This window comes from Cnephaeus nilssonii, assembly GCF_951640355.1.
Source record: "Cnephaeus nilssonii genome assembly, chromosome: 2".
Classification (NCBI taxonomy): domain Eukaryota; kingdom Metazoa; phylum Chordata; class Mammalia; order Chiroptera; family Vespertilionidae; genus Cnephaeus; species Cnephaeus nilssonii.
In genome coordinates this window covers 61,206,276-61,220,305 of record NC_137073.1, presented here as the reverse complement: position 1 = coordinate 61,220,305, position 14,030 = coordinate 61,206,276, and the positions used below count along the sequence as shown (strand labels likewise).

The following is a 14,030-nucleotide window of genomic DNA, read 5'->3' as shown; positions in this document are numbered from 1 at the left end:
AATTGTCAGATACCTTCAATTATGCAAGGCTAGAAAGAGTTGTTTTTAAATGAAATAAGTAGAACTTCAGGTGGGCTATTACTAAGAGGAAGATATAATTTTGTTTTATGGTAGAAATGTATGACAGCCAACAGTCATTTACTTTTTAAAAATGTTCCCCAGAAAGATCCGTTTTACTTTTCAATTTGGCCACCTACCAAGTCTAACAGCGAATTGGAAACTTTCCCAAGTGCCTCCTGAGAAGCTACCGTTGGCACTGTCTGCAATGTGAGCGTGGGACACTGAAAATGGGACAATAAGAGTCACCTTGAAATACATAAAAAATGATTTGGGGGAAAAAGAAAGTGAACAGGAGACCAGATTTGCCTCTTTACACAGAGTCATTAACACCTGTTTAATATTTGCACAGGAGGCGTTGACACCAAACATTGTGTCAGCGTAACCTACTGAAAAGGTTTTCAAAAGGAATGTGAAACACATGAAAATATGTTCTATTAAAAGAAAAGAAATAAGTGGTGACATGGAGAACCCTTTCTCCTCATACCTGCTTGCGTTTCTTCCACGATTCCACCCCTGGGCCCTTCCGCAGGCACCTGCTACGCCCACCTGTGCAGAGCCTGGGTCCGAAGGGCTGGTTGTGTGGGTGCCTGTGCTGGTGCCCAGCAGCAGCTGCGGGGGCTCCTAGCCTCTCCAGCTCCAACGCCTCGGCCTCCCAGGGAGTCGGGAGCAGAGAGAAGCAGGAAGGGGTGGGCACAGGGTGCCGCGGCAGTTTCTCTGACATCGTCTGGAGGAAAGGCAAGCCTCCCTTCGGGAGAGTGTGGCAGGGGTGGAGGGCAGTAGTGCTGTCTCCCCGAGGAGGCCGAGCCCTCGTGCGGGAGCCCTAGCTCCGGCCTTGCCTTTGCATTCCAACCGGTGTGTGTGTCCTCTGACAAGTCACTCAGCACGTCTGGCCTTAAGTCTTCCCATCTGCAGAGGGAAGAAGGTAGACCATATAGGTTCTAAAGAGGTCCTTTTTAGTGTTGGGCTTGATGAAGTGGTAGTGGCAGGGACTAGAAGACCTGGCTTGGATATTGCTTGGGTGCATATTTACTATATAATAGGTTTGGCTGTGTTACTTTACATTTCTGATCCTTTGTCTCTCCTCGCCTATAAAATGGGGATACTAATTTCCACCTGGCCGCGTGGTCACAGGGATTGAGACAGTGTGTATAAAGGTGTGGATAGAGGCCTGCCTGGTAGACCCCTCCCCTCCCCCTGCACTGGCAGCCAACTCTGACGGATTGATGTGCTGTTTCTTCCTGAACCCAGGGCCTCAGAAAATCCTTCTTTTAAAATGTTCTAAGCCATCATCAACAACTGGCTGGAGATGACGTGGGATATAAAACCTATTTCCTATCCCTGAAATAGATAGTAATAAAAAAAAATACTACCACCCCCAATTTGTTTGTGTGGGTTTGTATCTTTTTCCATGAAATAATTTTTAAAGAAGCCACCTGGCAGTTCTAAAACTAGTCTTGGTAAACATTTAGACCTGATATGGAAAGATAAGAGTTTCCCTTTGACATTGGAAGCTGTGTCTCATGAAAAATACTTTTACATTCTGTCCCTGTTTACTTAAGTAGTACATATTCTAAATCTCCCTTGGAGTAGGCAAGTTTACTATTTTCAGAATAAAACAAAAACATTTCTAACATTTTTATTTTTAAAACTTGGCAAGTGATAGGAAGAAGTATTACAAATGTAGCATTTTATTTTAGTCTATAATAAAAACAAAGACCTTTGATAATCTATGCTAAATTATTAGAAAACTTGGTCTTTTAAATTTTGTTTCACTCTTAAAACTCTTTTCCTTAAAAAAAGTTTCTTAAACCTATAACAGCAATTAGATACTACAGGAAAGACACTTTTGGTCTTGACATTTTCAAAGAACGTATTTATCTTTTAACCAGAAAATTGATGTATTTTTTCCTCCCTGAGTAAGTCTTCAGCTCTAATCTACTGCTGTTTAGTATATAAACACTGCATTATGTTTTTTCAGCAAGTTTTGTGTGCAGTGTTTATATATTTATATAATTTATATACAATGTTTAGAAATGTGGCTATTCTGAGGTACTGATATTACAGTTTCACAATAGAACAGTTTATAACACCAAAACAGTAGTTTGAAAAGGTGAGAAAGAGAAGTTGATCTTTCCTTAACTGGAGGTATAATGGTTTTCTAAACTAAATTCCAAGCTTGAAATTATCTCAAAAATGCTTTAAGGTATTGAGCCTTTTGTTGCTGATTTTGTAATCACATTATCAATGAAAATTTTCTGTTAAAATTCCAAGATTACTTCTCAAATTCCTTCCCCATCTACTATCCACTTGGTATTTTTGGCCAATCTTTTTCCTTTTTCTTTTTTCTTTTTCAAAATCCAACAACTTTTATTGTTTAAAGTATTACATGTCTCCTTTTTTCCCCCCAATTACCCCCCTGCCACTCCCACCCCTGAGGGCAAGCCCCCACCACCCTAGTGTCTATGTCCATTGGTAATGCCAATAATGCATGCATACAAGTCCTTTGGTTGATCTCTAACCCCTCCCCTCCCCTGCCTTCTCCCCGAGGTTGGATGGTCTGCTCAGTGCCACCTTGTCTCTGGATCTGTTTTTGTTCAGCAGTTTATGTTGTTCATTATATCCCACAAATGAGTGAGATCATGTGATACTTACCTTCCTCTGACTGCCTTATTTCACTTAGCATAATGCTCTCCAGTTCCATCCATGCTGTTGTAAATGGTACAAGTTCCTTCTTTTTTATAGCAGCGTAGTATTCCATTGTGTAGATGTACCACAGTTTTTTAATCCACTCATCTGCTGATGGGCACTTAAACGATTTCCAAATCTTAGCTATTGTAAATTGTGCTGCTATGAACATAGGGGTGCATATATCCTTTCTGATTGGTGTTTCTGGTTTCTTGGGATATATTCCTAGAAGTGGGATTACTGGGTCAAATGGGAGTTTCATCTTTAACTTTTTGAGGAAACTCCATACTGTTTTCCACAGTGGCTGCACCAGTCTGCATTCCCACCAGTAGTGCACGAGGGTTTCTTTTTCTCCACATCCTCGCCAGCACTTGTCATTTGTATTTCACAAACCTAGAACAAACTCTCCAAAAATTCATCTGGAATAAGAAAAGAACCCGAATAGCCACAGCAATCCTGAGAAAGAAGACCAAAGTAGAAGGGATCACAATACCAGATATCAAGCTATATTACCAAGCCACGGTTCTCAAAACTGCCTGGTACTGGCACAAGAATAGACATACAGACCGATGGAACAGAATAGAGAAACCAGAAATAGACCCAAGCCATTATGCTCAATTAATATTTGACAAACGAGGCAAGAGCATACAATGGAGTCAAGACAGTCTCTTCAATAAGTGGTGCTGGGTTAGATACATGCAAAAAAATGAAACTAGATCACCAACTTATACCATACACAAAAACAAACTCAAAATGGTTAAAGGACTTAAATGTAAGGCGGGAAACGATAAAAATCTTAGAAGACTCCATAGGCAGCAAAATATCAGACATATGTTGTAGCAATATCTTTACCGATACAGCTCCTAGGGCAATGGAAACTAAGGAGAAAATAAACAAATGGGACTACATCAAAATAAAAAGCTTCTGCACAGCAAAAGAAACCATCAACAAAACAGCAAGAAAGCCCACTGCATGGGAGAACATATTTGCCAATGCTATTTCAGACAAGGGTTTAATCTCCAAAATTTACAGGGAACTCATACAACTTAACAAAAGGAAGATAAACAATCCAATTAAAAAATGGGCAAAAGACCTAAGTAGACACTTTTTGAAAGAGGACATACAGAAGGCCGAGAGACATATGAAAACATGCTCAAAGTCACTAATCATCTGAGAGATGCAAATCAAAACAACAATGAGGTACCATCTCACACTTATCAGATTGGCCAATCTTAAGTTCCTCTGCTTAACCCAAATGAAGGGGTATCTAATTTGTGTAAGCCATGCTTCAAATTTTTCTTTTCTTTTTACATAGTAACCTATTTAAGATTTTAAAACCTTAAGATTACAAGTCAAATTGCATTACCTGTTTGAATTCTTTATTATTGCTATGTACAAATATCTCTAGCAGGCACTGAGTATGGAGACTGGTCATTCCATAGATGGATGCTAATATTGAGGGCAGGTGGCCTAAAGGCAAAGAGGCAGGGATTAAAAGGGCCGAGAGGGTAGGATGTCTGCTAGCAGGTGTGTGTGACCTGGTAGGAGTGCTTGCTGTGATCCCTTCTTCCTGTCCCGTGGGAGGTGTGCCTGGCAAATCACAGTGCCAAGCAGTGAGCTCAGAACCGGCGATGTTGGGACTTGCTTGCAAATCCTGAGGGATTATTGGCTTTGGAGAAAGCCACTGGGCTTAGATGGAACTCTTTCCTGAGCCAAAAGATGTTGTGCTTAGATTTCCAGAGAGCGAAGAATCCAGTGGTTACAAATATTTTAGGGAAGAATGTATGCTTCTGAGGAGAATGAGATCTGAAGGATGCATAGTGAAGACTCTGGGTCATAGCAGGGTGGTTTGGCTCATAGTTACGTTCCAGAAGGTGACAGCCTTGTCACTCATACTGGCTGTGGTGTCTTCCACCTAAAGGCTTGGCTTCTCCTAAGCTGGGCAGCTTTGTCTTTCTCATCTTTGTATCTTCGTTAGCACGGCGATAGGAGCTCCATAATGATCTGATCTAGACTAACCTGAGGACTGGCTGTGGATCCATGGCTCCCATTGTGCTGGGAGTGGTGAGAGCTGCTTCTCCACCCACAAGCCCGGGGTTATGTGTCCCTCTGGAGCTTTGTGTAGTCTGGAGAAGCAGCTTTTACTAGAGAGTCATTGTAGTTTAATGAGCTTCAGTGAGAGGCGTGGGCTGAGGGGCCTTTAAAATTTTAAAGTAGCTCTGTCTCTCCCAGAAGTAGGCATCGTTCATTTAGGAAAGAGAGGTTCCTTTGGGAGGCAGTATGCTGGGGAGACAGCAGGGAACTAGGCCATCCCCTTGCAAACTTTCCATAAGATCTGAAATGCTCCCCTTGGCTTCACAGAGATTCCCTGGGCATTCTTGTGATGTATGGACTGCTTAGGCCAAGGATGGCTTATTTCCTTTTTCTGATAAGGGAAGTCTGGCCAGGACTGTCCTGTGACTTGGCCAAGAGAAGGATGGCATTGTTTTCTTGGGAGGCACATGGACAAGGGTGGCGGTGTTATTTCAGGCCAATTGGAGAAGATGAAAAATAGATGTTTCATTATAAACACACTAGAGGCCCGGTGCACAAAATTCATGCACTGGGTGGGGTGGGGGGTCCCTCAACCCAGATTGCAAGAGGGCGCAGGCCATGCTGAGGGACCCCACCGGTGCACGATTGGGGCCGGGGAGGGACACAGGAGGTTGGCTCGCTGGGGAGGGACTGTGGGAGGGCTAGTGTGTGTCCGCCCTCTCGCCCAGTCCCGACTGGCTAGACCCCAGCAGCAAGCTAATCTACCAATGGGAGTGTCTGCCCCCTGGTGGTCAGTGCACATCATAGTGAGCAGTTGAGTGGCCTTAGCATATCATTATCATATTACACTTTGATTGGTTGAATGGCCGACTGGACACTTAGCATATTAGGCTTTTATTGTATAAGATGAAGCAAAATATTTCATTTCAGTGTTTCTATTTTCATGAAGTATAAACTAAGTAACAAATAATTGCCTGACTTGCAAATTGTTGGTTTCAAAGGCAACTTTTGAACACTTTATGTTTCAATGAAAAATTAAGTCTCTGAATTAATACTGGCTACCACCCCCAAATTTGGTTTCCATGTATCAGCTTAGCTGTACCGAATGCAATACCATTCTAATCACAAGGAAAGTTGCTAGAATAGTAACTCTGCAAGCTTATTTTACTTAATTCTGTTTCCCTTTTGAACCGTGCAGGTACGACGGTGCCAGCCCACAGGGCCATCCTGGTGGCTCGGTGTGAGGTGATGGCAGCCATGTTCAATGGCAATTATATGGAAGCAAAGAGTGTTCTGATTCCCGTGTATGGTGTTTCCAAAGAGACGTTCTTGTCATTCCTAGAGTACTTATACACGGACTCCTGCTGCCCAGGTGAGCGGTATAAATGTTAGGTAACATCTGACAATTCCATCTTTTAGAAATGTCAGCCATTGAAATAAATTGCTTTCTGTGAAATCTGTTTTCACTTAAGGCGTATCAGAGGTGACACCATGGAAAGTGCTAAGCAGGTGGAGGTAGTGTTGGGACAGCAATGACTCTTCAGTCAATTCAAGTGGAAGAGCAGTGATTGGGTACCTCTTATGGGCTCTGAGTCGGACATAAGTTCAGGTGTCCCAGCCAGCACCAACAGCATGGTGGCCACCGTGGGCACCCTAGACATGGAGGTGTCTTGATTTTTAGATTTGGAAGATATCCTGTGTTTGTTATTGTTTATGTTATATTGATACTGGCAAACATGTATATTAAACAAAAACTTGACCAGATTTGAAATAAGAAAATTTGGTTTCTCCATCATCCCCTCACTAGAGTAATTGGTGCTTTGATTTTTTAGGTTTTATCCTGTTAATTAGAAAAAATGCTCAGAGAAGCACTGATAACTATAGGACAAAGCACTTTACAAATTGGTAAAAGGTGTAGGGGGCATGAGTCAAAATGAATAATCTAAAGTTAAGGTAGACACTGGGATATTTACATGGGGACAGTCACAGAAAGAAAGGTAATCTATTCATTATGTTAAATATCATGCACAGCATTCTTGGTTCCTAACTATAAAAGCATGTAAGGCATTTAAGGAGGGATAAGAGAATTACATAAAAAATCGGATTTACAAAGAAGTGTTAAAACAACAACCACCAGGGTAATGGCCAGGGTTGGGGGAGGAGGCTGTGGGGAGTTCTTATTTGTGGACACAGATTTTCAGTTTGGAATGATGTCAGAGTCCTGGAGATGGGTAGCGGTGATGGTTGTACAGCATTGTGAATGGACTTAATACCAATGAACTGCACACTTAAAAATGGCTGATGGTAGGGTGCGGGGGGATTGGAGGAAGGTGGTCAATAAATAAGGTCTAGAAATGTACAACATGACTGTAGCTAACACTGCTGCATGATATATAGGCAAATTGTTAAGATTATAGATCCCAAGTTTTCTCATCACAAGGAGAACATTTTTTTCTTTTATTTTTTATTGTATCTATATGAGATGATGGATATTATGTAAACCTACTGTGGTATTCATTTCACAGTATATGTCATTCAGACCATCGTGCTGTACCCCTTAAGCAGTGATGTATGCCAATTATTTCTCTGTAAAACTGGAAGAATGCTTAATAGTAAATTTTATGTTTATTTTACCACAATTAAAACAAAACAAACAAATCTGGAACTAAAGCCAGAAGGAGAAAAATTGCAAGGATATAGCTTAGGGAGCAGAAGGAATTATCCCGTAGTTCTGGACTTGATTATTAAGGGCAATTATAGAATCTCCCTCTCTGGATAATTAAAAAATAAAAAACGACACATAGATTCTCTTCTGAGTATGAAGGCTTAAATTAGTTCTTTTTAAAAATAGAGTTTAGAATGCTGACTTCTTCAAGGTTTTCTCTAGGCACTCTATTCTGCATTGAATGATAGAGTCAGCATTTTCTGTTTGTCTTAGGCCATAAAATAAATGGTTTTATTGTCCATTTTCTTTTATTTCCCTCCTTGCATCAGCTGGCATTTTCCAGGCCATGTGTCTCCTGATCTGTGCTGAGATGTACCAGGTGTCCAGACTGCAGCACATCTGTGAGCTGTTCATCATTACCCAACTGCAGAGCATGCCCAGCAGGGAGCTGGCATCCATGAACCTCGATATAGTTGACCTGCTCAAGAAAGCCAAGGTAATTGGCCCTATGTATCTGCTTATTTGAATTTCAAAAAATCCTCTTAAGAGATATGTTAGTACCTGTCCTACTTTGGAAGTTTGGCTAAATGAGGCTCAAGGGCCCTCACAGCCGTTTCTGTGGGCAGGTAATTTTGTTTGGAGATAGGGTTTCTGAGCATTCCCTTTCTAAGGAGGTAGAATTTGCTGATGGGGAACTTTTCAACTGAATGGTGGCCATTATTAGAGTCATTTGAGTGTGGTGCACTATTGTGTCATATAGGCATTATAGGAAATAGAATTTACCCAAAATGATCAAATCTTAGGGTTCTTGAAAGGAAAATGACAGGATTGGTCCCTACAAACTGATAGGATGATTAGGCTGAACTCATTTATCTGTCCATCCATTCATTCACTTTATGAACCTGTTTTGAAGTTTCAGTTGTTTGTAGGAAGTATAGGTATACTTCTTAGTCCTTTCAAACCTCATTTTGTTGATATGTCTCACGGTATCGGGAATATATTTAGTAAAAAATGTTTGAGTTGAGAACCACTGCAGTTCACCTACTTTCCCCTCAGAATTTCTTGCCTCTTCTAAGCTCAGGACCCTTTTGTTTTTAATAATTGTTTTGCTGCACATTCTAGGGAACAGGTAGATTTTACACAGCCAACTTAATGTGACTAATTGTAGTTACACGGACCCTAGAATAGGAACCTGACAAAGGACCAGGCTAGGTCTGTAAATAAACTAGGTCTGCTTTCTTGAACTCTGCTTCTGGAACTCTCACCTGTTGTCCCAGTCAGACATTTACCATCTCCTTATTCCCACTCTCTTTTAATATGTTGTTGGTTTTCTTTTATTGGTATCAGCGAGGAAGGGAGAGGAAGAGAGAGAAATATCAATGATGAGAGAGAATCGTCGATCGGCTGCCTCCTGCACGTCCCCCACTGGGGATCAAGCCCGCAACCTGGGCATGTGCCCCGACCAGGAATCGAACCATGACCTCCTGGTGCACAGGTTGACGCTCAACCGCTGAGCCACACTGGCCGGGCTCCCACTCTCTCTCTTTTATCCCTGGGAGCAAGAAGTTTATGCAGATGGGTCGTCCAGCCCTTGGCTATTCTACCATTTCACCCCCTTCCCGAGACAGTTTCAGGGCCCGCAGCAGTCTATATACACAGTGATGAGTACTGACCGAGCAGTAAACTGAAACTTAAAGGTCTTTTTCACAGGAACATATTTGCTCTATCATTACAGACTATCAAAACTTTGTAAAATGTTATCTGGCATACAACATATTGGCTATTCCTATCAACTTTGACATCCAGAATTAGAAAAATATGATGAATTTGTCTTCATCCAAGTTGCTGAAATAGAGCCACAAAATGCAGAAAAGGACAGACTCTCAGACAGCAAAACGTGTGCTGAGGTGAATTCATTAATCAACTTGTATTTCTAGGCATAGAATGGAATTCATTCAAAGCATCCAGGTCTTCCTTACTCTCTCCTACTATTTTGGAGTTCTTTTCTTTCATAATCAAGTCATAAGATCATACATAGTTAATATTAGAGATAAAAACAAATATAAAAAAATTGAGTAACCCTGATCGCTCTTCTTTGTAATATATTTACAGTGAGCTTGGGATAAATAACTACCCTCTAGATTTAATTTAAAAATGCATTTTTATTCTGTCTAGTATTTTCACAATCTCAGTTCATTTTTGATGTATCACTTTCAGACTATTCTAACAAGTCTGTCATACTTTAAAAAACTGGATACGAGCTTCTCTTTCCTTATCTTGTAGTATCCTTTTTTATTATTAATTTGAGAGAGAGAGAAACATCAATTTGTTGCTCCACTTATTTATGCATTCGTTGATTGATTCTTGTACGTGCCCTGACCAGGGATTGAACCTGCAACCTTGGCATATTGGGATGACGCTCAAACCACCTGAGCTACCTGGCCTGGGCCTTGTGTAATATCCTTTCAAGTAGATAGTTTATACATAAGAGAATTTTCAGTATGATTGCATTGATTTCCTTTAAGTGCCCCTTCCCCACAAATACACACACACATACACAAACACACATACACACACATCACCAGCATCATTTATGATTGCATTGTCATAAATTCTTCCTGATCTATTTCCCCCAACTGTGTGGTTTCTGATTATGTGATTATACTTATTTTTCTCTTGAATTTTAAAATTCTGAAATAATTCTTTTTAAATTTTACTGTTTCTGATAATGTTTCTATTTGCTAAGATTAAGCCTACGCTTATCAGCTTTCCTCTATTATATTCCTGATGGTCCCTAGTTTGGAATTATGGGTCTCAGATAACAGGATAGTTTTCTCCGTAAGTTCTCTTTGAAGTTTCTAGTTTAAGGTTCTACTTCACTAGCCAGTTCATCCTGTAGTCAGAATTTAGTTAACCTTTTCCTCATTGTTTCTCTGACTTCTAGGAGGTGAAAATGTTTTAGCAGACTTAGACTTCTAGTAGCTCTCTGAGTAATTGAAATTTCTAATCCTTTCATCATCTCTGCCAGCTGTGTACTGTGTGTCAGGAAAGCATCATTCATACCTTCAATATAGATTAGCAGTTTTAGTATTTTCTCATTTCCGCTTCCACTTGTCCCTAAACTCTCTCAATTCTTTACCTTGTTTCCACTTTTTAGGTCCATATATTTCCATCAAGTTGAACTCTTAACATAAAATACAGGCTTCTTTCCCTAATCGACCAGTTCCTTGGGATTGAGGTAGAGATTTCCTTATCTCTACTCCACTTTTAACCCTTTCTAGCCAAACTTTGTGATTCCTGTGAAGTCCTATTTACTCTCATATTAAAGTTTTAAACTCAACTTCTTTATAATCTGTGCATTAATATTTGGCTGCTTCGGGCCACCAGTTTTGTTTCTGATCTTTTCCTGGTGAGTTTCTAGGTACTTTCTGCACCATTATTATTCATTACAGAGCTGTTAAATGCTACAGCATTTGGTTTACAGGTGTTTTTTTAAATGCCTATTCTTTTTTATTCTTTTGTTTATTTAAGTTTAAACCTATTTTCTCAGTTCAGCATACATTTTTGCCCACAAGTAGTTAGTTTATAGCATCCCATCTCTTGCCAAGAGCCCACACTTAGGATATCTTAAATTTCGGTCAAAAATAAAATTCTGCATTTGAATTATGTTTTTGTAGGCAGCTATTTATTTCTGTGATCTCCCTTCTCTTTCAAAGTCACAGCCATCAGCAATGTTCTGAACTCTGTTGGTAGGTTAGTTGCTCTGGTTAATCATCTAATAGTGTTGGTGGCTTCTGTTAAAATAGCTACATGGTCTTGCTCTATTCCCTTCAGATCATTCACATTCATCTGCTAAAATACAAGGTGAAAAAAAGATTGTTAAAATCTGATGTAGGATTAGATGAACTATAAAGTTTCATACAACTCAAAAATTCTGTTGTTTAATAAGAATCAGAGACCCCTATGAATTGAAATGTTAAAACATATTCCCACATTATAACTTTTTAAAGGAGCAATACTTGAGTTTCTTCCTTAAGATTTGAGATTACAAATCTTTCCTCAATTTAGTATTACTTATTTTTTACATATTTTTGATTGTCCTTAACAGAGCTATATATAGCCTAAAAGTGGAAACAACCTAAATGTCCATCAACAAATGAAAGAATAAATGAAGTGTGGTATGTACATACAATAGAGTATTACTCATCCTTAAAAAGAATGAAATTTTAATATATGCTGCAACATGGATGAACCTTGAGGACATTACACTAATTAAAATAAACCAGACAGAAAAAGGACAAATACTGTATAATTCAACTTATATGAGGTACTTGGAATAGTCAGATTCATAAAGGTTAAATAAAATAGTGATTACCAGGGACTGGGGCTAAGGGGAAAGGGGACTTATTATTTAATGGGTAAAAACTTTCAGTTTTGGATAATAAAAAGTTCTGAAAATAGATAGTGGTGATGGTTGCACTTAAAAATGGTAAATTTTATGTATAATTTACTGTAATGATAATAAAAAGAACTACACTCATATATCCAAGTTTCCTGCCACCAAGTTACCACACTCTGAACTGAGTGGTTACGTACATCAGTGAGTGTCACTGGATTGGCACCAAGGTGATGATGTCATGGCCAAGTTGCTCAGAGTTCCCCCTCCATTAGCTATTGAAACGGAATGAGAAATATGCTGGGAATCCTGCTCAGTGTAACAGTACATCTGAGTTAAAAGCAACTATTCAAGCATAACCTTCTCGTAGAAATACTTACACAGGGCCACCATAACCTTTGGTTGATGACACTTCCTCCTCTAAGTAATCTTTAGTTTGCTCCTCAGATGAATTTCTTTAGATATGGCCAAGTGTATACCTTTGCTGGCTATAATCTTGCACAGATACAAGTGCAGTTAGTGAAGGCCATGACCTTAGATTGAAAGCTTAAACAAAATCTTCAAGAACCTCAGATAGCCTTTGTGAACCACGGATGCAACCATACATCTGCTTAAAGATATTCAGCCACTGCAGCAGCAGTAACTTGTTATTTATTTGATTTGGTGTCTCCATTGATGTAATTTTATTATTATTTGTTATTAATGCTCCCTTTTCCTTTCTGCTGTCAGAGTAGGCTGGAGGCTGCATCGTATATACAGACACCTTAAACATGGATTGGGGCTCTCCAGGGGTTCTCCAGACCATTCTCTCTTATTTAATCATCGTATTGAAGGTCATTATTTACAATACTGTTTCACTTTCCATTTCTCTTGCAGTTTCACCACTCTGATTGCCTTTCAACCTGGCTACTTCATTTCATTGCCACTAACTACCTCATCTTCAGTCAAAAGCCTGAATTTCAGGATCTTTCAGGTAGATTGCAACTATTGTGTTGAAAGAAAACTTTATGTTCTTTGTTCTTAGATTTGAAACGTAATTTATATAGGAATAGTAGTTTTTAAAAATTAAAAAATCAATGTAATACATTCCTTTTAAATACGCAGTGCGGTCATTGAGGACACTTTACGTAAGGTAGCTTGACCTGTATTACACAAGAAGTTTTCTAATGATTGTTTTATAGCTCCCATCATTTTTAAATGCACTTTTTCCCTGAAGTGTAGTGATAAAGTGGCCTCTGGTGGCATTTGGTTTTGATAAACAGGATCTTGGTTTTAACTACCCAAGTCAGAAGCAAAATTTAAACAGTACTGACTGAAAAATGTTTTTTAATATAAGAATTGTATCTGTTGTGTATTGTTTATAATATACTAGTGGCCTGGTGCATGAAATTCGTGCACGGGGCTGGGGGGGGGGTGTCCCTCAGCCCAACCTGCACCCTCTCCAATCTGGGACCCCTCAGGAGATGTCCGACTGCCAGTTTGTGGGATTGGGCCTAAACTGGCCAGTCAGACATCCCTCTCGCAATCCAGGACCGCTGGCTCCTAATCGCTCACCTGCCTGCCTACCTGCCTGATCACCCCTAACCACTCTGCCTGCTGGACTGCTCGCTTCTAACTGCCCCCCCCACCCCCGCCGGCCTGCTTGTCCCCATCTGCCCCCCTCCCCCGCCGGCCTGCTTGTCCCCATCTGCCCTCCTCCCCCGCCGGCCTGATCACCCCCAACTGCCCCTCCCACTGGCCTGATCACCCCCAACTGCCCTGCCCTCCTGGCCTGATCGCCCCTAACCTCCTCTGCCTCAGCCCCGCCACCATGGCTTTGTCCGGAAGAATGTCCGGAAGGTCTCCTGGTCTTATTAGCATAATACCCTTTTATTAGTATAGATCTATTGTACTAATACCTATATCTATTAAGTTTATCTATATAGGAGTTCACTGTATTACCTGGGAGTAGCAATTATTTATGGATCAAAGAGGGTTGCAAAACTTAATGTGCAGAGAAAGTATGTGTAGTGGGATTTTTAAGATAAATTATAAAAATTAAAATTGATCAAATGTTGAGCTTCTCAGTGTTACATAAGAGGAAAGAAAATGAAAATAGACTAGTCATCAGAGTAGATGATTACTTAGATACAGTGGTTTGCTCACGTTATTACCTAGAATAGATTCAAGGAATAATCAGATTAAGAGGGA

General features: G+C 40.1%; 1 protein-coding gene across 3 annotated transcripts in view; it reads left to right on the top strand.

The window, feature by feature from the left end:
- Positions 1-14,030, top strand: part of RHOBTB3 (Rho related BTB domain containing 3) — a 50,922-nt gene that overhangs the window by 31,157 nt on the left and 5,735 nt on the right. For 2 of the 3 annotated variants that reach the window (XM_079797529.1, XM_079797528.1), the window contains exons 9-11: positions 5,978-6,151; positions 7,774-7,940; positions 12,717-12,813. In XM_079797529.1, the coding sequence (XP_079653655.1) occupies positions 5,978-6,151; positions 7,774-7,940; positions 12,717-12,813 (438 nt within the window). The remainder of the gene's footprint in view (positions 1-5,977; positions 6,152-7,773; positions 7,941-12,716; positions 12,814-14,030) is intronic. The other variant, XM_079797530.1, reaches the window with a different exon arrangement.